A 22,407-nucleotide genomic window follows, 5' to 3' on the forward strand; every position below is an offset into this window, starting at 1 on the left:
TCTCTTCTTGTTATTGGTGTCCTTTAGTAGTGGTTTCTTTGCAGCAATTTGACCATGAAGGCCTGATTCACGCGGTCTCCTCTGAACAGTTGATATGAAATGTGTCTGCTACTTGAACTCTGTGACGCATTTATCTGGGCTGCCATCTGAGGTGCAGTTAACTCTAATGAACTTATCCTCTGCAGCAGAGGTAACTCTGGGTCTTCCTCTGGGTCCTCATGAGAACCAGTTTCATCATAGCGCTTGATGTATTTTTGCAACGGCACTTGAAGAAACTTTAAAAGTTAATTGACTGACCATGTCTTAAAGTAATGATGGACTGTCGCTTCTCTTTGCTTATTTGAGCTGTTCTTGGCATAATATGGACTTAGTCTTTTACCAAATACGGCTATCTTCTGTATAGCACCCCTACCTTGTCACAACGCAACTGATTTGGCTCAAACGCATTAAGGAAAGAAATTCCACAAATGCATTTTTAACAAGGCACACCTGTTAATTGAAAAGCTTTCCAGGTGACTCCCTCATGAAGCTGTTTGAGAGAATGCCAAGAGTGTGCAAAGCTGTCGTCAAGGCAGAGTGGCTACTTTGAAGAATCTCAAATATAAATATATGATATGTTGATATGTTTAACACGTTTTTGGTTACTACATGATTCCATATGTAGTACCAAAAAAAAAAGAAAAACCCTGGAATGAGTAGGTGTCCAAACATTTGACTGGTACTGTATATTTTTTCTATAACTTAGTTATTAGTTCTTCACTCTCCATGTCAGACTCCTCTTCTTTACCCTGTAGATTGCAAGACATGGTAGATATAAATGTCTAGTCTAGTTCACTGTCAGTCTTTCACTGCTTTATGCTGCAATATGTTCCATGACCCAATAGAAGAGGTAGAGTTCAAAAGTGTCTTACCAGGAAGAGGAGTGTGTAGTGGATAATGAGCTCTCTGGTGAGCTGCACCATGTCAGTGTTCATGGCCAGCTCCTGGAATAGTGTGGGGACAAACACCAGCGCCAGGTTCTGAGCTGTCATACGGTTCTCTGCACTATACTGCTGAACTCTAGAAGGAGGGGTTGACAACGGTGAACCATTAGTCATGCAGGTTAATTTCGTTGCCCTTTTAAAATTGACAATCGTTGGACGTGTGTGGTTCTTACATGTAGAAGTGTCCACACAGGGCGTTGAGTGTGATTCTGTTGTCAGGGGGCAGCTTCTTCAGTAGTCCGCGGTATGTAGTCAGTCTAAAGGTCTCTTCTGTGTGAGCTATGGTGACAAAGGTGATGTATGAGAACACCATTACTTAAAATCACAGCTTGTATTAAACAATGTCCAACTGCATTGGGGTTTGTTTGTTATTCTAGATACTGGTCAAATATGTCCTTGGTGACTCTAAACTGTGGGGAGAGGATCTTGAGTAATTGGTCAGATGCTCGATTAAGTTCTGGGTCCATTCGTGTTAAGAGAAGTGATTGAACAATGATCGGAACCGGGAACACAGAGCTCCACCCTCTCTCTTTGCAAGTTACAGGCAAGTCTATCGTCCAAAGATCCCCCCCCCTTCCAATATTTGAAAGATGCTAACAACTGCGGAATTGTGATTTGTCCAAAAGCACCGGAACTAATGCTGCTCGTTATCTACCCCGTCTCATTGTATCAGGACACATCTATGTTTACATAGTCTGTCCACGAGAGATGAAGAGTACCTGCCGCCTCCACCCACAGTTTCCTGTGTGTTTCTGGTATGAGCACCACCTGCTGGCGGACATACTGCTTCAGGGCCCCCGCAGCGTCCAGGAGACCCTCTTCGTCTGTCTCCAGAGGTGTAGTTGTAGGTGAACTGCTGAGGGCCTCCACCAGACAACTGATCTTTGTGGCCAAGCCACAGCGCCGGTACAGCCCATCCACCTTTAAACCTGGGAGAGAGAGAGAGGAGTGGAGCTGATGTAGAATCGTGAGAATAATTTTTCCTTGTTATCCAGATCACTACAATACTTGTTCCAGTATCAAATGGAACACACCATATTGTGTGATGTGTGAGATACACCTCTCGATGGCAGGGGGCACATTGCCAATGGCGTTGGGGGGCAGCTGGTACAGCTTCCTCTCTGTGGACACTGCCCGTTTCAGTAGGCTGTGCCAGGACTGACAGCTGTGGTCTCGTTCAAACTGCATGGACATGGTTCTAGCAGGAAGAAGAGAGCAAGCAATAGATACATTCCTTCCTTTGAATGATGCTGAAAAACTGCTGCTATGACATAAGTAAATGTGAATGTGACTTGTTATTACAAAGTGCTCCTGTAGTGCTGACCTCTCTCCAGTGACCAGCTCTATGGTGTTCTCAGAGGAATCTATCTCTGTGGGCAGAAAAAAAAAAACTGGCAGTGTTGGGTGAGATACACAGTCATATTACCTCATCATGAAACTTCTGCTCATCTGCACAAGGCATGTACATCACGCTGTGTAAACATGCAGTCCGAACAATGAGGCGAGATGGGACTTACTGTATTGCGTCTCGAGGTTGAGTGTTAGCCTTTCTCTGTGGCGCTGCTGGTCAGTAGGATAGATGAGGACCTGACCTCCACGGAGCACTGCCCAGACCTCGTTGTGCTGCAGGCCTCCTCCCTCCCTCAGAGACACCCGGGACATAGCAAACCCCCTGTCTAGCTCCTCCTCTATGGGCCCGGGCAACACCACCTGTCGGGGGGGGGGGGGGGGGACATACGAGTTTTAACCACATGACTTTATTGGTTCCGTCTGTTTATCTGTACCCTTTACAGGATAGAGTACAGTTGGCACAACGGTTGCTGTCCTCACAGCTGTTTATTGGTGCTACCTTGAGAATATGGAGAAGGTGTATGAGTAAACCATCTTCTGTATCAGAACTGCACAGCAACTGGTCCGTCAGAGTCACCATCTCAAATGCATGAGTTGGTCTGTGGGGGATGACGAAAATCAACAGTCACCCTTATGTCTTATCATCACATATCAAATCATAAAAATGTGTTTTCTCATGAGGTTGCAGTACCCGTTGGAGCAGTCGAAGATGGAGATGACCTCCCTCAGGTCCAGAACATCACAGGCAGCAGAGTCGTTCTCCTGGGAGAACAGGAAGCGGTCCTCCTCCAACTTCCCATGGAGCTCCTCTCCTGCCGCACACACATTTACAATTTCACACCCACTACGAAGTCCCCTTTTAGGCAATTGTGATGCACCCATAGTATACGTGTACCTGCAGCAGACAAGGGGACAGAGGTAGCAGGGTCTCTGCTGGGCTTTTGATGAGCATAAGCAGGGGGCTCTTTACAGGAGAATAACAAACAGATAGGAGAAACCATGATGAACAAGATCGACATTTGATGTACTGACTTCATGAAAGTGACAAGTTGAGACTACGCAAAAACACAAAACAACAGCAGTACTGTGGATCTTAGAGCCTGGACCCCTGATGTCAATACCTGTGTACTCGTTGTGTCTGAGGAGCTCAGTCTGCATGGCCTGTCCAGCCCGCTCTGCCAGTGAGATGGGTGAGGAGCAATGAGGGTCCCCTGAGTGGCACAGGACCCGCGCCCCCGAGCACAGCAGGGACATGGTCTCTGGGACATTAGGGCCACACACTATCTCACACAGCCTCTGGAGGATATAGGATGAGGGGCTGATGTTGCCATAACCAATAACACTTCTCATTTAGCACAGTTTTTCCTGTACAGACTCTGGGAGGTTTAGGTGTATGTTGATATCTTTTAAGATTGAAAGAAATCCGAAACGGACGCTTACAAATGTGTACTAACACAAGTTTGGAAGCGATCTAAACGAAAACCTGAATAAGTACACTGTCCCTGTCCTCTGCTGGTTGATAGCAGCAGTGTAGGCTGAGGCTGGCTGACCTTGTTGAGCAGGTTCTGGCTGGAGGCTAACGGATGGGTCCGTCTGTATCGACCTTTGGTGTACTTGGCCCTAATGAACTCCCCCCTCTGATCCACAGAGGAGTCCGGCAGGATCTGCTCTGCACCCGGCACATTGTGAGCCCACACATCATTGGCTGCTTTGTTCCCATAATGGACAAAGAGCTATGGAAGAAAGAGAGAACATCATTTGTATATGTAAACTCAGCAAAAAAGAAACGTCCCTTTTTCAGGACCCTGTCTTTCAAAGATAATTCGTAAAAATCCAAATAACTTCAACAGATCTTCATTGTAAATTAATGTTTCCCATGCTTGTCCAATGAATCATAAACAATTAATGAATAAGCATCTGTGGAACGGTCATTAAGACACTAACAGCTTAGGTAGGCAATTAAGATCACAGTTTTGAAAACTTAGGACACTAAATAGGCATTTCTACTGACTCTGAAAACACCAAAAGAAAGATGCCCAGGGTCCCTGCTTATCTGCGTGAATGTGCCTTAGGCATGCTGCAAAGACGCATGAGGACTGCAGATGTGGCCAGAGCAATAAATTGCAATGTCCGTACTGTGAGACGCCTAAGACAGCATTACAGGGAGACAGGACGGACAGCTGATCGTCCTCGCAGTGGCAGACCACGTGTAGCAACACCCGCACAGGATCGGTACATTCGAACATCACACCTGCGGGACAGGTACAGGATGGCAACAACAACTGCCCGAGTTACACCAGGAACGCACAATCTCTCCATTAGTGCTCAGACTGTCCGTAATAGGCTGAGAGAGGCTGGACTGAGGGCTTGTAGGCCTGTCCTCATCAGACATCACAGGCAACAACGTCGCCTATAGGCACAAACCCAACGTTGCTGGACCAGACAGGACTGGCAAAAAGTGCTCTTCACTGACGAGTCGCATTTGTCTCACCAGGGGTGATGGTCGGATTTGCGTTTATCGTCAAAGGAATGAGCGTTACACTGAGGCCTGTACTCTGGAGCAGGATCGATTTGGAGGTGGAGGGTCCGTCATGGTCTGGGGCAGTGTGTTGCAGGCAATCTCAAGTCTGTGAGTTACAGGAAAGACATCCTCCTCCCTCATGTGGTACCCTTCCTGCAGGCTCATCCCGACATGACCCTCCAGCATGACAATGCCACCAGCCATACTGCTTGTTCTGTGCATGATTTTCTGCAAGACAGGAATGTCAGTGTTCTGCCATGGCCAGCGAAGAGCCCAGATCTCAATCCTATTGAGCATGTCTGGGACCTGTTGGATCAGAGGGTGAGGGCTAGGGCCATTGCCTCCAGAAATGTCCGGGAACTTGCAGCTTGCCTTTGTGGAAGAGTGGTGTAACATTTCACAGCAAGAACCTGCAAATCTGGTGCAGTCCATGAGGAGGAGATGTACTGCAGTACTTAATGCAGCTGGTGGCCACACCAGATACTGACTGTTACTTTTGATTTTGAACACCCCTTTGTTCAGGGACACATTATTCCATTTCTGTTAGTCACATGTCTGTGGAACTTGTTCAGTTTATGTCTCAGTTGTTGAATCTTGTTATGTTCATACAAATATTTACACGTTAAGTTCACTGAAAATAAACGCAGTTGACAGTGAGAGGACGTTTCTTTTTTTGCTGAGTTTATATAGTAGTGCCTATTTTCACATTGCTATTTTAGACTGAGTATTTGGCAAGACATACACTGTAGCACTATTACAGGAAAAGTAATCTCACCAGAATCAGAGGTTCGGTCCACACTTTAATGTCCAACTTCAGGCTTCTCACTTTGGACACATGCATGCCCAAAGACCGATGCTGGCCTTAGAGAAACAATAAGGAAACTATTAGCAAAGGTCATGTCGAGCAAATTTCGCAATCCATACTCATTCTGTGCCTACTTATTTAGGCTCACCGCAGTACCGGCTCACCTGCACAAGCCTCACAGATGACCACCAGCAGGTTGACTGAGGCCCACTCAGGGTTGGCACAGCCACAGTCGGCACACACTTTGTTCCATGGGCTGGCCCAGAGTCGCTCGGCCACCTCGCTGCATGACAGGGCACTGCGGATCACCTGGGTCAGGCTCTCCAGCCACACGCCCAGCTCCCTCAACGAGTCTGTGGAGAAACTAGAGTACACAAATACTGTGCATTTCAGTAGCCAGTAAAGCAAGGTGCTCAAATGCACCTGGCCAGATAATGGGATAATCTGTGAGAAGAGCAATTGTCTTGAGTCAGCTCAGACTGAGAGACAGTGAGAGAGAGAGACAGAGAGAGAGAAGGAGCTGGACACTCACTTGAAGGTTTTGTACGGTGTGATGAGGCTGAAGCTATGACGGCCAGTCTGCTTCACTGACGCCACGTTCATGGACACAAAGGTCATCCCAACCCCCAACTGGAAGTCCTGCACGGCACAATGATAGTAACGGAGTGAAACAAAACACACTGAAGATGTCTTCTGGAATCATCAAACAATCATATACTGATGGAGCATAGCTGAGCCCTGTTCCCTATCCTCACCTCTTTATTGTTGTAGATCCATAGGTTGTGTCCACAGATGGCAGCGTACACTCTGTTGTTGCGAGGGCCCTTCATGGTCAGGGCTCCATGCTGTTCCGGAGGGACTGGGGGTTCCCGCCCACGAGAAGCCAGAAGGGAAGTCACCCAGCCCTCCTGCACCTCTGGGACCAGGGAGAGAGGTGGGGAGAGTCAGGTCACAGCACAAAACCCACTCGGAACCAAAGGGAGAGTCTACATCCATCAGCGGCTCACCTTTGTTGTGTGCCATGAACTCAAAGTGTTTCTTGCTGAAGTAAACGGAGAAGCGTCCTTTCTCCTGCTTACGGACGTCGGTGATGCTTGACACGTGGAACACTATGTCTGTGAACTTGTCCTGCAGCACAGAAGATGGGGGAATAGTGCGAGGCATAGCCCGGGAGATACAATAATGTCATAACAAACATTAAGCCAAAACTCAAAGGAAGGGTCCATTGAACAATAGTGTGGTGGTGGTTCACTCACTGTGCGTTTCTTCCACAGTGATACCAACTGTCCATCCAGGGTGGCCCACAGAACATTGTGCCTTCAGGGACACAAAGTATCTCAACATTTCCAAAAACATAGAAATGAATCTGAAACGTCATATCAAAGAGTGTGACTTCGGCAAGGTGTTGCTGAAATGTTAACAGTGCATATCTCCCGTCCCACAGTGTTCCACATTACCTGCGTCCCTTCCATACATCCAGCCAGCTGGATCTGGACACAACACTCTCCCTACGAGAGGACTCTGCTATCTGGGCACCACCACCGCCCGCTCCTGCCTGCTTTCTCCTGCTGACGCGGATGGTGGCAGCACTGTGAACAAATAGAGGAGTTATCGAACAGAAACATACTCGTGGACAACTGTTTCATTAGCTGTCAGCTATCTTGAACAAATACGCTACACATTTAGGTATAGGTATGCGGAATACTGTGATCTGAATACATCAACAAAGGTGCTTGCGGAGTTCAGAGATGAGTTAGGTAAACAAGGATGTCACGCTCAACGTCAAATAGCTGCTGTTCCATGTCTGATCTGGCTACACCCCAATGATAATTTCAATGTGTTTTCAATTATATCATACCATTACAACCATGAAATACGTCGATATCGGTCAGGTACTATCTTAACATTTCTATTGATTAGGTGGTCATTTTTATTCTATTGAGCTCCCCGTGAAAGCTGTCTGTTAACTGTCTGTCTGCTGTGATGGGGTGCTGTGACGTACCGTGGGGTCTTTTGTTTGATTGGTCTGGTCTGCATAGACGCCTGTTCCACAGGAGGCTGAGGGGTTTCTCCATTGGGGACAACACCAACCTGCCTTGACACCACACTGGAACCCGAGGCATGGAAGAATGAGACAAAGCCATTTCAACGTTTCTACCACCGTCTCATGTTTTCTGTGACCTGTAGCTTGTTACATAAATCGATATACATATTCTGCCCTGTCTTTGGACATGGCCTGTACTGTTTTGTTAACTATGCCTTTAAACCTGCTTGCTAAAACTCACTTCACTCACCTGATAGCCAAAACTCACTTGTTCATCTGAGATGGGTTCTTTATTTCTCCAGTAACGGCATCATCATCATTGGAAGATTCCGATCCAAGGTCTTTTGCCCAGTCAGCTACTACAGTGATATCGGGGTCATAATCTGCAGCAGAACTGTATGGAGGGGTGGATGACCAGGCAGATATGTTGTGGAGTCCATCTGGAACATTACTGCCCAGTAATGAGCAAGACAGAGTCACTCCAGAATCAGATCTGGAGAGAGGGAAGTTATGCTGGCTTTGATTCTCATTAGCCGGGCTGGGGATGGCAGGGCTGAACGGAGGTTCATTTAGGATAATGGCATGGTTGTCTTCACTTTCTACCAGCAAATCATTTGTGGGTGGAACACCTGTGAACCCAAGATAAAATGGCATACAGTAAAATATGATGCATTGTCTGGTGAGAAATTAAAGCAGTGAATCATACAGACGTCTGTGACTAGAACAAAACCAGTTTTTCTTGTGTTGCTATTATGACAGTGCACTGGAGCTATCTTTAGCTTCAGGAATGTTTTACCGGAGATTGCGTATTAAACTCAGCATCACATTTAAAAGGATGCAGACGTTATTGATTGACAAGAGGGGGAGTAGTCTCTTTTATGACTTGCAAATCTTGTTTAGCACGATAGCAGATCGCTCACTGGTGAGTTGTTGAAAGGTGAGCCGTTAAGCTGACGCACTGTGGCCGAGTCAATTGAACGTGACCTGTTATTACAGGATAGTTCTAACGAAACTCATCTTCTTTCAAAGGAAATGTACATGTTGTCCAAACCTTTATCATTGATCAAACAATGTCATTGTCATCACGATAAGCACCAGGGTCTACCTTTGCTAGGATTTCCTGTACTTGCCGCTGGATCAGGTGTATCACATAGAAAATCCCTTGAAAACAAATGTAAAAACATATCATTTGAAAATAATCACCAAGAACATATCAGGTGTTTGGTAAAACAAGTAAACATCATGAGGATAAGTCACCTCTCAGAAGAGAGCTGGCTCTGTAAGCTCCTGCCGGCCCGCTTGTACCGTGCCCGTGGTTTAGGTACTGGCACAGGCATGTCTGGACCGAGGGGGACAGACATCGAATTCACAGTAGGAGACACGTAGGGCACACACACGTCTGAAATGACACATTTCATCTTAATAAGGCCTTTTAATATGAAAAATTGTTAACTGAACTAAAAAGACCAAACACATTCTAACATAATAATTCAAATGCACTATGACAATAGGCTTATGTCTTAAATGTTATAGCAACTACTATCATTTTATTTGACACTTAGGCCGAGACACATTCTGGAGATAATCTCATTGTCTTTTTTCTCCTCACAGTTTATAGGTAGGCTACTATTGTTGCTCTTTCTTTTCAAAATGTCTGAAAGCCTCCAAAACGTTAGCGTTTCCGTATTAAATAACCCTGACAATATTTTCATGGGGGGAAAAAAAACAATCATTTTTAAAGTGATGGGCCAGAACTTTTTAAAATTATTTCAGCCATTCGTTTTGAGAGTGGTGCTAACGAGTCAAAACGGTTCCCCATGTGTTGTGTACTAGGTCTACTACGTCATCCATTTCAAATGATATGTTTTTATTTTATTTGTATGAATCCAATTCAAACAATATGTTACGAATATGTTGTTGGAATGCATCTTTAATAGTATATGTTGGAAATGTTGCTCTCAGCTACAGTCTTCAGCTTATCCCCCATTATAAGCCCCGAATCACAACTGAGTTCATGCTGTCCTGTGTTCAAAGGTAACAAACACCTGCCCCTGTTCCGAGCATGTGAAATAACTACGAATGAACATTATGGCTAGCTTTCTGTATAACAAAGTGTTAATAAAAATAGAAGAGAAAAAAAAACATACTGAAATCCTAAATTAAATATTATATATTATAATATTATTCAAATGTTACCTTGTCGCTGCTCTCCTGTTCTGCTCAATTGCGATGTTCAAACAAGCGTGATAACAGGCCAGGGAACTTGTAGACTCCTTACCCTCCTAACACTGAAGGGGTTTCGGTCGTTCTGCTTTCTGACAACAGTGACGGTGTGTGGGGCTACGCGCAACAAATCTGTGCAGCATAGTCTCACCTGTATTACCTGTTTGGCAGCTGAGCTTGCAAGGGCTGGCAGATGGGCAGGGCAGGTAAATGAGTTTTATCACATGAATAACATTAACAGCTCAATCAATGTAACTGTTATGCATTGCAATAGGCGTTTTTCGCAGAGCATCATGGGGGGTTTGCGTGTGTTGACTGATCACGTTCTAGATAAATGGTTGAACCAAACTCCTGTCTTCCATCTCGTCCTTGTTGAACTGTTATAAAGATGTGGTTATGAAACCCACGAGACATAACAAAAGATTCCTGTAGGTTCAGACGAGTAAGTCAGAACCTACAGGAACTATTCTGTCCAGAAGAAATTGGATTTTACAAATTGAAAACTGTTACTTTCAGTGGTACAGTAAAGATAATGTTAGCACAAGTGTTTTGCTAGCAGAGGCAAGTGCATAGTCGAGCTAGCTAAGAGAGAGAGAGAGAGTTAGCATCGTCATGGACCGCTTAAAAGTATTTGAGACGGACGTCGGAGTGAGAAAACAATGTGATTAAAAAGGAGCAGTGGCAACCAGTCATTCGGGGCAGGTGGATGTTTATGTGTATGTACAGTAAGAATGTACAGTAAAAAATCACATTTTGTCAGAATTATTTTATTCCCAGAACCCGATTACCCCAGGGTTTTCATTTCCGGAAGCACCTCTGGCAACAGGTAACCAACTTCTCCCTTGAATGACTTAAATGACAATAACAATGTCCTGATAACAGTGTGCCAACTGTCACATATCACACCAAAAAAACACGTCTGGCGACTTAGATCCTCTAATGATATTGAATTGTGATTGGTTGTCAACACAAACAAATATCAACATTTGAAGGAGATGTATCTAGGGCTTGGATAGTTCCATCTGTGCTATTGACTTAGTCTGGCATTAATTCCAGTTTGTCTACAAATTAATAAACGATATGTTGGATTCAAATCTCCATCGCAACCAAAAATCTAAGTCAAAGAATGGAATGAAGCCAGTGGCTCAGATGGAACTATCCAAGCACCTAGATGCATCTCCTTTAAATGTTGATATTTGGTTGCGTTGTCAATTCAACACAATTCAACATTACAAACTCATTTAACATTCAACCTTAAAATGAGAAACAACATCCATGGCCACATTGAAGTTACTTGACTATAGATGTATTCTTATGTAATCGTATAAAGCGTGCACGTTCAAGATGGCATGCAAAGGTCGCAGGTCCGTGGAGATCTTGACAATTGCTGTAGTAATCTACGCACAATCTCTAACAGCATTGATTACTTGCACGGTGTACTTTTAATGTAATCGCAACTGCAATACAGGTCATTTGGTTGTACTGTTAGATGAAGCACAGTGATGACACAAACGATTGTATAAATAAACACAATTTCTGACATTGTATTTCAACTTTAGTGTGCTTATTAAAATGGTTGAAAGCACAGTGATAGACATTTGGGTGACGGCTAAACCAAAAATCAGACATTGTTTTTCCACTGGAATTTGGTTGTGCTTTTAGATGGTTGAAATCATAGTTATAACACATTGGACATTCTACTAACTTTTGTCTTCTTTTTGAGTGGGTGAATGTAGGTTGTAATCTCATTGATCAACATCTCAACCAAAGATTACCCAATTATCCACGTTGAAATGAGGTGGTGTGCCCAGTGGGTGGATTGTTGAGTTACTTTGACATGATGAATATGTTGAACACAATGACACTTTATAGGGTAAGGGAGGCCGGGGATACTCTCAATACCTACAATCAGTAACAAGCTAGAATAATGTGACTCACTGTGCACTTGCTCAGTTTAGTCCTCAACCCTAATATGAAGAAGCAAGACCCTGTGACAGACTGCAGATTTTATTGAGAAAAAAATAAAGACTGAGGTAAAGAAAATCATTTGACCAAATTTGTTTTTGTGATGGCATCACCTGCTTTGCAGTTAGATTCATCAAATGTATATCAGCTTTATAACCAGTGGGTGTCTGTCTTTGACGTAAGTTAGCAATGCTAAAGTTTTAACATGTAGCCAAAATTGAAGCTAGCTAATGGCTGCAAGGGTCAAACTTAGTTGCAACAGCATGTCCAGCACTCACTCTCACAGCGCGGGTGCACATGCACACGCCACCGCTCTGTCTCTCTCGAACTCACACACACACCACAAACATTCAGTTGTTTAGTTCAGATGTTGAGAAGGGCCAGTTAATGGAGTGTAAAAATAATAAACATTATGATTTGTATCATTATTTTATTATGGTCAGCCATACAAATATTAAACATGGCAATGTTGTTCTCATCTTCTCAAAAAAGGCTTTCGATATTTCGTTCCATGTCATGATTTATGCATTTTCTTGCACTTGTTACATTTCACCCCAAGCTCTGTTACAATTGCCCCGGGAGACGGGGTAGATTGTATCACTTCACACACGTAGAGATAATACCTATCCCATTTTGTAGCAGACAGACGACGTTGTTCTTATCACATTCTTAATGTAGTACATCAAACAACCTCTCTCTTACAACCATCGGTCTTCCCTATTCCATGTCTGTGACAGGATGCTCCCCTGTCTGACAGCCCTCTGAATATGATGGCCCCATGCCACGACCCCAACATTGTAAATAGTCTGGCTCATTGGTTTCATAGGACGGAGGGTACAGACCAAGTCCCGCTGGAAAACAAGATCGCAATCAAGCTTTTTCTTTAGCAGGATTTTAATGGGCCTATCCCATTCATCGCCTTGCTATGTCATAAGTGCCACTGTTAGTAGATTATTAGGCCTACTGAAAGATAATCATAATAGTAATCCTAATATGCAACTTAATTCATAAATTATTTGTAAAAAATTGAATGGGTAAAAAGTGCTTTTGCATACCTGCACTTTTATTATTATTTTTTATAACACCTAGCCTACTTATTTATGGAGCATGTAGCCCACTGTAAAAATGTGCATGGACACCTCCACAGAAATGTAGATTTGTCATCAGGTCCAGCCATGCAGACATATCAGGCTCTGTAAAGTTAGCCTGATGTCCGATGACGCTCGCATTGCTCTCAAGAAGATGCCACTGCGCTTCGACGTACCTTGTGCACTTCGACAATTCGGTCCCACTGGCATCCATCGGGATAAAGGCTTGAAGGAGCTGTCTGTCATCCACTTCTGACAGAGAATTTGATTCACTGCTCGGGTGGTGGACCTTCCTTCATACACACGGGAAACTGTTGAGTGTGAAAAACCCAGCAGTGTTGCAGTTCTGGACACGCTCAAACCGGTGCACCTGGCACCTACTACCATATCCAGTTCAAAGGCACTTCAATCTTTTGTCTTGCCCATTCACCCTCTGAATGGCACACATACACAATCCATGTCTCAATTGTCTCAAGGCTTAAACATCCTTCTTGAACCTGCCTTCTCCACTTCATCTACACTGATTGAAGTGGATTGAACAGGTGACATCAATAAGGGATCAAAGCTTCCACCTGGATTCACCTGGTCAGTCGGTGTCATGGAAAGAGCACGTTTTGTACACTCAGTGTATAAATAAAATACCATTTTATTTGTCACATGCTTTGTAAATAACAGGTGTAGTTTAAAGTGAAATGCTTATTTACGGGTAAAAATGTAAATAATGACACAAGGAATAAATACACAGTGAATAACGAATAACAATGACGAGTAAAAATAACACGGCAATACAGGGAATACCAGAACCGAGTCGACGTAGTTGCGGTTGCTATGTACATATAGGTAGGGTTAAAGGGACTCTGCAACAGGATAGATAATAGACAGTAGCAGCAGTGGGTTACCATTTGATGAGCTATTTAGTCGTCTTGTTTAACAGTCTTGGGGGTAGAAGCTGTTCAGGGTGCTGTTGGTTCCAGACTTGCTACACTGGTACCGCTTGCCATGCGGTAGCAGAGAACACATTCTCTTTGTCCATTTTTTGGGCCTTCCTCTTACACCTTGTATAGAGGTCCTGAAATGCAGGGAGCTCAGCCCCAGTGATGTACTGGTCCGTATTCCCCACCCTCTGTAGTGCCTTGCGGTAGGGCGCCTTACCACAGTTGCAGTACCAAGCGGTGATGCAGCCAGTCAAGATGCTCTCAATGGTGCAGCTGTAGAACCTTGTGGGGATCGGAGGGTCATGCTAAATCTTTCCAGGCTCCTGAGGACGAAGAGGCGATGTCTTGCCCTGTTCACAACTACGCAGGTGTGTGTAGACTACGTTAATTCCTTAGTGATGTGGACACTGAGGAACTTGAAGTTCTCAACCAACTCCACTACAGACCCATCGATGTGGATGGGAGCGTGCTTGGCCCTCCATTTACTGTAGTCCAAAATGAGCTTTTTTGTCTTGCTGACGTTGAGGGAGAGGTTGTTGTCCTGGAACCATACTGCCAGGTCTCTGACCTCCTCCCTATAGGCTGCCTCATCGTCATCAGTCCTACCACTGTCGTGTCGTCAACAAACTTGATGATGGTGTTGGAATCGTGCACGGCGACACAGTCGTGGGTGAACAGGGAGTACAGGAGGGGACTAAGCACACATCCATGAGGGGCCCCGTGTTGATGGTCAGTGTGGCGGATGTGTTGTTGCTTACCCTTACCGCCTGGGGGTGGCCTGTCAGGAAGTCCAGGATCCAGTTGCAGAGGGAGGTGTTCAGTCACAGGTTCCTGAGCACGGTGATGAGCTTGGAGGGGACTATAGTGTTGAATACTGAGCTGAAGTCAATGAACAGCATTCTTACATAGATATTCCTTTTGTACAGGTGAGTGAGGGCAATGTGGATTGTGGATCTGTGGATCTATTGGGGCAGTATGTGAATTGGAGTGGGTCCAGGGTGTCTTGGATGATGGTGTTGATGTGAGCCATGACCAGCCTTTCAAACCATTTAATGGTTTTAGATGTGAGTGCTATGGGGCGATAGTCACTTAGGCAGGTTACCTTTGCGATCTTGGTCACGGGACTGTGGTAATCAGCTTGAAACAAGTTGGTATTACAGACCGGGTCAGGGATACGTTGAAAATGTCAGTGAAGACACTTTCCAGCTGGTCAGCGCATGCTCTGAGTACTCGTCCTGGTATTCCATCTGGCCACGCGGCCTTGCGAATGTTAACCTGTTTAAAGGTCTTACTAACATCTGCTATGGAGAGCAGTGTTGCTTGCCTCAAAGCAAGCATAGAAGGCATTTAGCTTGTCTGGTAGGCTTGCGTCGATAGGCACGTATCGGCTGGGCTTCCCTTTTGTTGTCAGTGATGGTTTGCAAGTTCTGCCACATCCGTCGACCATCAGATCTGGCATAGTAGGATTTGAACTTAGCCCTGTATTGACGCTTTGCCTGTTTGATGGCACACCGGGGGTTGTAGCGGAATATCCTATAAGCGTCCGGATTAGTGCCCGCTCCTTGAAAGTGGAAGCTCTAGCCTTTAGCTCAGTGTGGATGATGCCTGTAATCCATGGCTTCTGGTTGGGGTACGTACGTACGTACACTGTGGGGAGGATGTCGTCGATGCACTTATTAATGAAGCCTGTGACTGATGTGATAAACTCCTAAATTTTATCGGATGAATCCCTGAACATATTCCAATCTGTGCTAGCGAAACAGTCCTAGCTTAGCATCTGCTTAATCGGACCACTTCCGTATTAAGTGCGTCAGTGGTACTTCCTGTTTGTGATTTTGCTTGTAAGCAGGAAGCAGGAAGATGAAGTTACGGTCTGATTTGCAAAAGACAGGGGAGGGTGTTGTATTCGTTTCTGTGTGTGGAATAAAGTTGATCTAGAGTTTTGTCATCTCTAGCTGCACAAGTGGCATGATGGTAAAAAATTAAGTAAAACGCATTTCAGTTTCCCTGCATTAAAATCACCAGCAAAGAGAAACGCTGCCTCTGAATGTGCATTTTCTTGTTTGCTTATGGCCCAATACAACTGGTTGAGTGTGGTCTTAGTGCCAGCATCGGTTTGTGGTGGTAAATAGACAGCTACGGAAAATATAGATGAAAACCCTCTTGGTCAATAGTATGGTTTGCAGCTTATCATGAGGTATTCTAATTCAGGCGAGCAAAACCTGAGACTTTCTTAACATTAGAGATTGTGCACTAGCTGCTGTTAATAAAGAAACACACCAGTCCCCCCTTCATCTTACTGTTGTTTCACGACTCTGAGAAACATAGCACATTACAGTTTTTCATGTCCCGTTGATAGGATCGTCTCGAGCGGAGCTCATCCAGTTTGATCTTTAGTGGTTGCACATTCACCAATAGAACAGATATACAGTCAGGTCCAGAATTACTCGAACCCTTGATAATGATGAGCAAAAAATATTGTATAAAATAAATAATACAAATATCCCCCCCCCCAAAAAAATGTTTTTGAAATTATATTATTTTATACTAATACTAATATTTTACTAATATTTTATACTAATTTCTCAGAGAAAGAGATTTTGTTTATATATTTCTCTCTAAAAAAGATAGGTGTCAACATTATGCAGGGTTGATGTTTATTGGGATGAGTCTTGTCCTTGAGGCAGAAGTGAAAGATTTCTGCTTTGCTATGAAGTCAAAATTGGCTAATTTGTAAAAATTCATAAAAACAAAAATATGCTTTTTGGGTTAGGCATTAGGGTTAGCAGTGCGGTTAAGGTTAGGATTAAATCAGATTTTATAATTTTGTGGCTGTGCCAGCTAGTGACCACTCTCCAGAATAAGATTCATGACAAAAAACACTAACCTGACAAAATGATTTGCACCCGGTTTCAATACCTCACCTTGCGAGGATAACGACACTAAGCCTTTTCCTAAAAATGTTCATGAGATTGGAAATACATTGGGAGGGACCATTCCTCCATACATAATTTTTCCAGATCATTGAAATCCTTCTGTCTGTGCTTAAGGACTGCCCACTTCAATTCAAACCAAAGATTTTTTAATTGGGTTCAAGTCCGGAGACTGAGATGCAAAATGTTGATTTTGTGGTCAATTATTTTTTTTAAATGTATTTTGATTTTTATAGGGGATAATGCACATTAATCAACAGCAATATTACAATAATGCAACATCCATGTAAATGTGCCGGGGTTTGCACCCATAGTTCCAGAGAAGCTAAGGACAATTACATAGCCACAATACACATACTCACTAAAACAATACAAAATACAAATACATTACATCCAATAATATATCATTCTAACAACAACACGATCATCAACTGTCGTCTTGAGGAACCACAGATAACTTATGTGTACAGGTTTGGATAGATTTTAGCCATGTTTCAAATTTAAATTTAAAAGCACAATAATCATTGCAGCTTCTCAAGTCCATGTGCATTGCAAATGTTAAGTGTTTGTAGAGTGATTCAATTGGTTTCAGGATAGTAGCTCCTGCTTGTGACCAGCATGTGAGGAAATATCCCAGATGTGAGAACATCACAGCATGCATATATAGTTTGGCGGCCTCCAGAGGAAGGAAAGGTCTTATCAACCTAAAGTTGGACAATCCAAACTTAACCGTGTTAACCACCTTCTTCACATGTTTCTTACATGTCGAGTTGGAGTCCAAAATGAAACCAAGATACCTGAAGTTAGACACAACTTTCAGATTCTCCCCATTAACATGAACAGCTCGTTGGGAAGAATCAATGGATTTCTTAGGGAAGTACATACAAACAGTCTTGTTGATATTTACACTACCGTTCAAAAGTTTGGGGTCACTTAGAAATGTCCTTGTTTTTGAAAGAAAAGCCATTTTTGGTCCATTAAAATAACATCAAATTGATCAGAAATACAGTGTAGACATTGTTAATGTTGTAAATGACTATTGTAGCTGGAAACGGCTGATTTTTAATGGAATATCTACATAGGCGTAGAGGCCCATTATCAGCAACCATCCCTCCTGTGTTCCAATGGCACGTTGTGATAGCTAATCCCAGTTTATCATTTTAAAAGGCTAATTGATCATTAGAAAACCCTTCTGCAATTATGTTGGCACAGCTGAAAACTGTTGTTCTGATCAAAGAAGCAATAAAACTGGCCTTCTTTAGACTAGTTGAGTATCTGGAGCATCAGCATTTGTAGGTTCGATTACAGGCTCAAAATGGACAGAAACAAAGAGTTTCTTCTAAAACTCGTCAGTCTATTCTTGTTCTGAGAAATGGCTATTCCATGCGAGAAATTGCCAAGAAACTGAAAATCTCGTACAACGCTGTGTACTACTCCCTTCACAGAACAGCGCAAACGGGCTCTAACCAGAATAGAAAGAGAAATGGCAGGCCCCGGTGTACAACTGAGCAAGAGGACAAGTACATTAGAGTGTCTAGTTTGAGAAACAGACACCGAACTGGTCCTTAACTGGCAGCTTCATTAAATAGTTCCCGCAAAACACAAAGTCAACAGTGAAGAGGCGACTCTGGGATACTGGCCTTCTTGTTTTGCGGGTTCTATTTAATGAAGCTGCCAGTTTGGACATTAAAGGCAGAAATAGGAGATTTCTTCAGCCATGTCTCGGAGAAACAGAAAAAAATCTAGATTAGAGTCGTTCAATAAATGTTCTACCTGTTCACTCTTAGAAATAATGCTACGAATATTCAGATGACCTCCCAATATTCTTCTAGGCTTGGAACGTAGGGTCCCAGAGCATTTTAGCCTGATTAACGGGTTGAAAAGGTTTCGTGGTACAACGTTTTCTAATCCCTGGGTTAAGGGAACTGAGTTTGACTCGAAGGCAGGTTTTGTTTGGGACATGTATCAAGAGTTGGCATTAAAATGGAATTATCAGCAGATTGCTCAATTCTCTTGAAAAGCCATGTTAGCGACAGACGTTATGCTCACAAACACAGAATGTCCTTCTCTGAACCAGATAATATAGGTTACTCAAATATAGATGATTTCTATCCTTCATGATTTCAGTTTGGATGGCTATTTAGGGGGACTTTTCTCCACTTCTCCCCAAAATTACATCCTCCATATCTCCATATTTCTTTCTGCAGGTGACCTAACTCCAGACTCTGTTGGGGGCTTGTACCCTGGGCCGCTTGGGTGTATGTTGATTCCGGATTGTTTGAATGAAGGCCAGCATTGATGTTTGGCTGCCTTCTTTTGTATTCCCCAGAGAGTCGCACCGTCTTCGGGATCTCTTATTAACCTGAAGGTTTTCTATTGGGTTATGATAGTCACTCATCTCAGTAGCCACTTTCCCAGCTTCATTTTTAGCATCTTTCTTTTTTCTTCCTCATTTTCTTGGAATGAGAGGTCAATGTTGCAGACTCTGGCTCATCAGGTACCATTCTCCAATGTTCCAATTCACTCCATCTTTGTCCTTGGTAGCCGAGGAATTATTCTCTTCAATCTCAGTCATTTCGGGCTGAGATATGGGACACGTCTGCCCTACTCACGGGGACATGATTGTTGTCCGGCAAATAGTGTGACGTTTCCTCTATGCACTTTATGCTGTCCAGTGGAGTAGGACTGTACTCTTGCATCTCCTGACCCCCTCTAGCGTGGGATTGCGTCAGCCAGTCCTATATAGGCGCAGGACCTTGTCCATCATAAAATACTTTGATCCAGTGAGGGGCCCATCTTTACAGACCATGTTATAGGAATGATGGATGCTGCTTCAACATACACAAATCAATCTCCACTGGAGGAGTTTGTAAGTTGACCCTTGTATCTTATCATGTGCCTAATCACTCTCCCCACCACCTTACATCCAGCTATAGCCAGAAACTAAGTCACAACACTATCATCAGCAGATTCAGTTAGTTCTTTAATTGTAACTCGAATTGAGTTCTGGTCAGCCACGCGCAACTTCAAACCGAACAGATTATTCTCTTTGAACAAGACATGTTTTCCTCTGACTGTTATTCCTCTGATCAGAATCTTGGCTTTTGCTTCCTTACTGAGAAGATACATACGCCAGAGTGCACGTACTCTCTGTGCTGACCTGGTTTGGATGAATTTCATGAATGAGACTGTGGTAGAGCTCCTCCTTTGTGGTATGGCTGTTGTATGGCCTCCTCCTTTGTCAGGATTTCTCTCTCCATGATAAAAAGAGGTAAAACAGTCTCCTTTGGGGTGTTTTGACCCACAACCTTGCTCCAGGTCTCATTTTCCTTGACATCAGTTTTTACATCGCTGGAAATAGACACAACAACCACAGCCATTTTAATTGTAATGTTAATGATTGAAGTAATTTGTTGTGACAATGAAATAAATCAACAAATCTATTCAGCATTATACAGTGAGGATACTTCTTAAGAATTGATGGATGGTTGATCCACAAATATACACTGCTCAAAAAAATAAAGGGAACACTAAAATAACACATCCTAGATCTGAATGAATGAAATATTCTTATTAAATACTTTTTTCTTTACATAGTTGAATGTGCTGACAACAAAATCACACAAAAATGATCAATGGAAATCAAATGTATCAACCCATGGAGGTCTGGATTTGGAGTCACACTCAAAATTAAAGTGGAAAACCACACTACAGGCGGATCCAACTTTGATGTAACGTCCTTAAAACAAGTCAAAATGAGGCTCAGTAGTGTGTGTGTGGCCTCCACGTGCCTGTATGACCTACCTACAACTCCTGGACAGTCTGTGGTGCAATGTGGCGTTGGTGGATGGAGCGAGACATGATGTCCCAGATGTGCTCAATTGGATTCAGGTCTGGGGAACAGTCTAGCATTGTCTTGCATTAGGAGGAACCCAGGGCCAACCGCACCAGAATATGGTCTCACAAGGGGTCTGAGGATCTCATCTCGGTACCTAATGGCAGTCAGGTTACCTCTGCACCCAAAGAAATGCCACCCCACACCATGACTGACCCACCACCAAACCGGTCATGCTGAAGGATGTTGCAGGCAGCAGAACGTTCTCCACGGCGTCTCCAGACTCTCACTTCTGTCACATGCTCAATGCGAACCTGCTTTCATCTGTGAAGAGCACAGGGCGCCAGTGGCGAATTTGCCAATCTTGGTGTTCTCTAGAAAATGCCAAACGTCCTGCACGATGTTGGGCTGTAAGCACAACCCCCACCTGTGGACGTCGGGCCCTCATACCACCCTCATGGAGCCTGTTTCTGACCGTTTGAGCAGACACATGCACATTTGTGGCCTGCTGGAGGTCATTTTGTAGGGCTCTGGCAGTGCTCCTCCTGCTCCTCCTTGCACAAAGGTGGAGGTAGCGGTCCTGCTGCTGGGTTGTTGCCCTCCTACGGCCTCCTCCACGTCTCCTGATGTATTGGCCTGTCTCCTGGTAGCGCCTCCATGCTCTGGACACTACGCTGACAGACACAGCAAACCTTCTTGCCACAGCTCGCATTGATGTGTCATCCTGGATGAGCTGCACTACCTGAGCCACTTGTGTGGGTTGTAGACTCCGTCTCATGCTACCAAAAAGCACCGCTAGCATTCAAAAGTGACCAAAACATCAGTCAGGAAGCATAGGAACTGAGAAGTGGTCTGTGGTCACCACCTGCAGAACCACTCCTTTATTGGGGGTGTCTTGCTAATTGCCTATAGTTTCCACCTGTTGTCTATTCCATTTGCACAACAGCATGTGAAATTTATTGTCAATCAGTGTTGCTTCCTAAATGGACAGTTTGATTTCACAGAAGTGTGATTGACTTGGAGTTACATTGTGTTGTTTAAGTGTTCCCTTTATTTTTTTGAGCAGTGTATATTTGCTGGATTCAGTGTTCTCCGGCAATTGAAGCTTCCCAGCCAGGCCAAATACCCAAACAAAAGGAGATGTAAAAAATAAATAAAAAATATGGATATATCATTCCGGACCTTAAATCCCAAAATAATCAAACAAACAAGCAAGCAAGCCGTCTGGTGAGTATCAATTAACCTATTTACAAAATGAAATTATCTGGCAACAGCTCTGGTGGACGTTCCTCCTTGGAGGCGGCTCTGGAGCACTGTAGGGAGCACTACACGGACCTCACCAGCCGAACCATTTCTTTGTGGATTTTGATGTGTGCTTGGGGTTATTGTGTTGCTGGAAGATCCACTTGCGGCCAAGTGTCAGCCTCAAAAAGGTTTTTGGCTATAATGGCCTGGTACTGATTAAGGTTCATGATTGTTGTTGATCTTAAGGGCGCCAGGACCAGTGGAAGAAAAATCGCCCCATGACAAAGATCCACTTCCATATTTTACAGTAAACCCCCCCCCATGGCAAAATGTGTAGAACTGCAGAAAATTAGCTTTAAAACAAAATGTTTCCCTCAGTCCCAAGGCAAAATTAGTACAATTAAAACATCAAAATGGTGTTTGTTAAAATAAAATGTTTTTGTTTTTTCCCCCAGGGCCCCAGGTTTGGTTAGTCTGGCA

General features: G+C 43.8%; 1 protein-coding gene across 3 annotated transcripts; it reads right to left on the reverse strand.

Moving 5' to 3' along the window:
• Positions 1-610: 610 nt before the first annotated feature.
• On the reverse strand, positions 611-13,277 carry LOC123993475 (arf-GAP with Rho-GAP domain, ANK repeat and PH domain-containing protein 1-like). Of its 3 annotated transcripts, none has more exons than XM_046295655.1 (24): positions 13,156-13,277; positions 8,961-9,102; positions 8,809-8,864; positions 7,972-8,332; positions 7,662-7,766; positions 7,117-7,248; positions 6,916-6,976; positions 6,667-6,787; positions 6,415-6,575; positions 6,192-6,298; positions 5,824-6,023; positions 5,630-5,715; positions 3,884-4,066; positions 3,455-3,629; positions 3,229-3,297; positions 3,025-3,145; positions 2,833-2,932; positions 2,501-2,693; positions 2,308-2,353; positions 2,018-2,181; positions 1,703-1,912; positions 1,157-1,262; positions 912-1,059; positions 611-788 (listed from the first exon to the last, which is right to left on the reverse strand). In XM_046295655.1, exons 1-24 carry the CDS (start codon positions 13,223-13,225, stop codon positions 735-737), a joined length of 3,171 nt encoding a protein of 1,056 aa, XP_046151611.1. In that variant the 5' UTR covers positions 13,226-13,277; the 3' UTR covers positions 611-734. The 3 variants fall into 3 exon arrangements, with proteins under 3 accessions (XP_046151611.1, XP_046151621.1, XP_046151630.1); XM_046295665.1 differs by lacking the exon at positions 13,156-13,277 and adding an exon at positions 9,900-10,158; XM_046295674.1 differs by lacking the exons at positions 8,809-8,864; positions 8,961-9,102; positions 13,156-13,277 and having other exon boundaries at positions 7,954-8,049.
• Positions 13,278-22,407: the final 9,130 nt, after the last annotated feature.

Source organism: Oncorhynchus gorbuscha, linkage group LG02, assembly GCF_021184085.1.
Source record: "Oncorhynchus gorbuscha isolate QuinsamMale2020 ecotype Even-year linkage group LG02, OgorEven_v1.0, whole genome shotgun sequence".
NCBI lineage: Eukaryota > Metazoa > Chordata > Actinopteri > Salmoniformes > Salmonidae > Oncorhynchus > Oncorhynchus gorbuscha.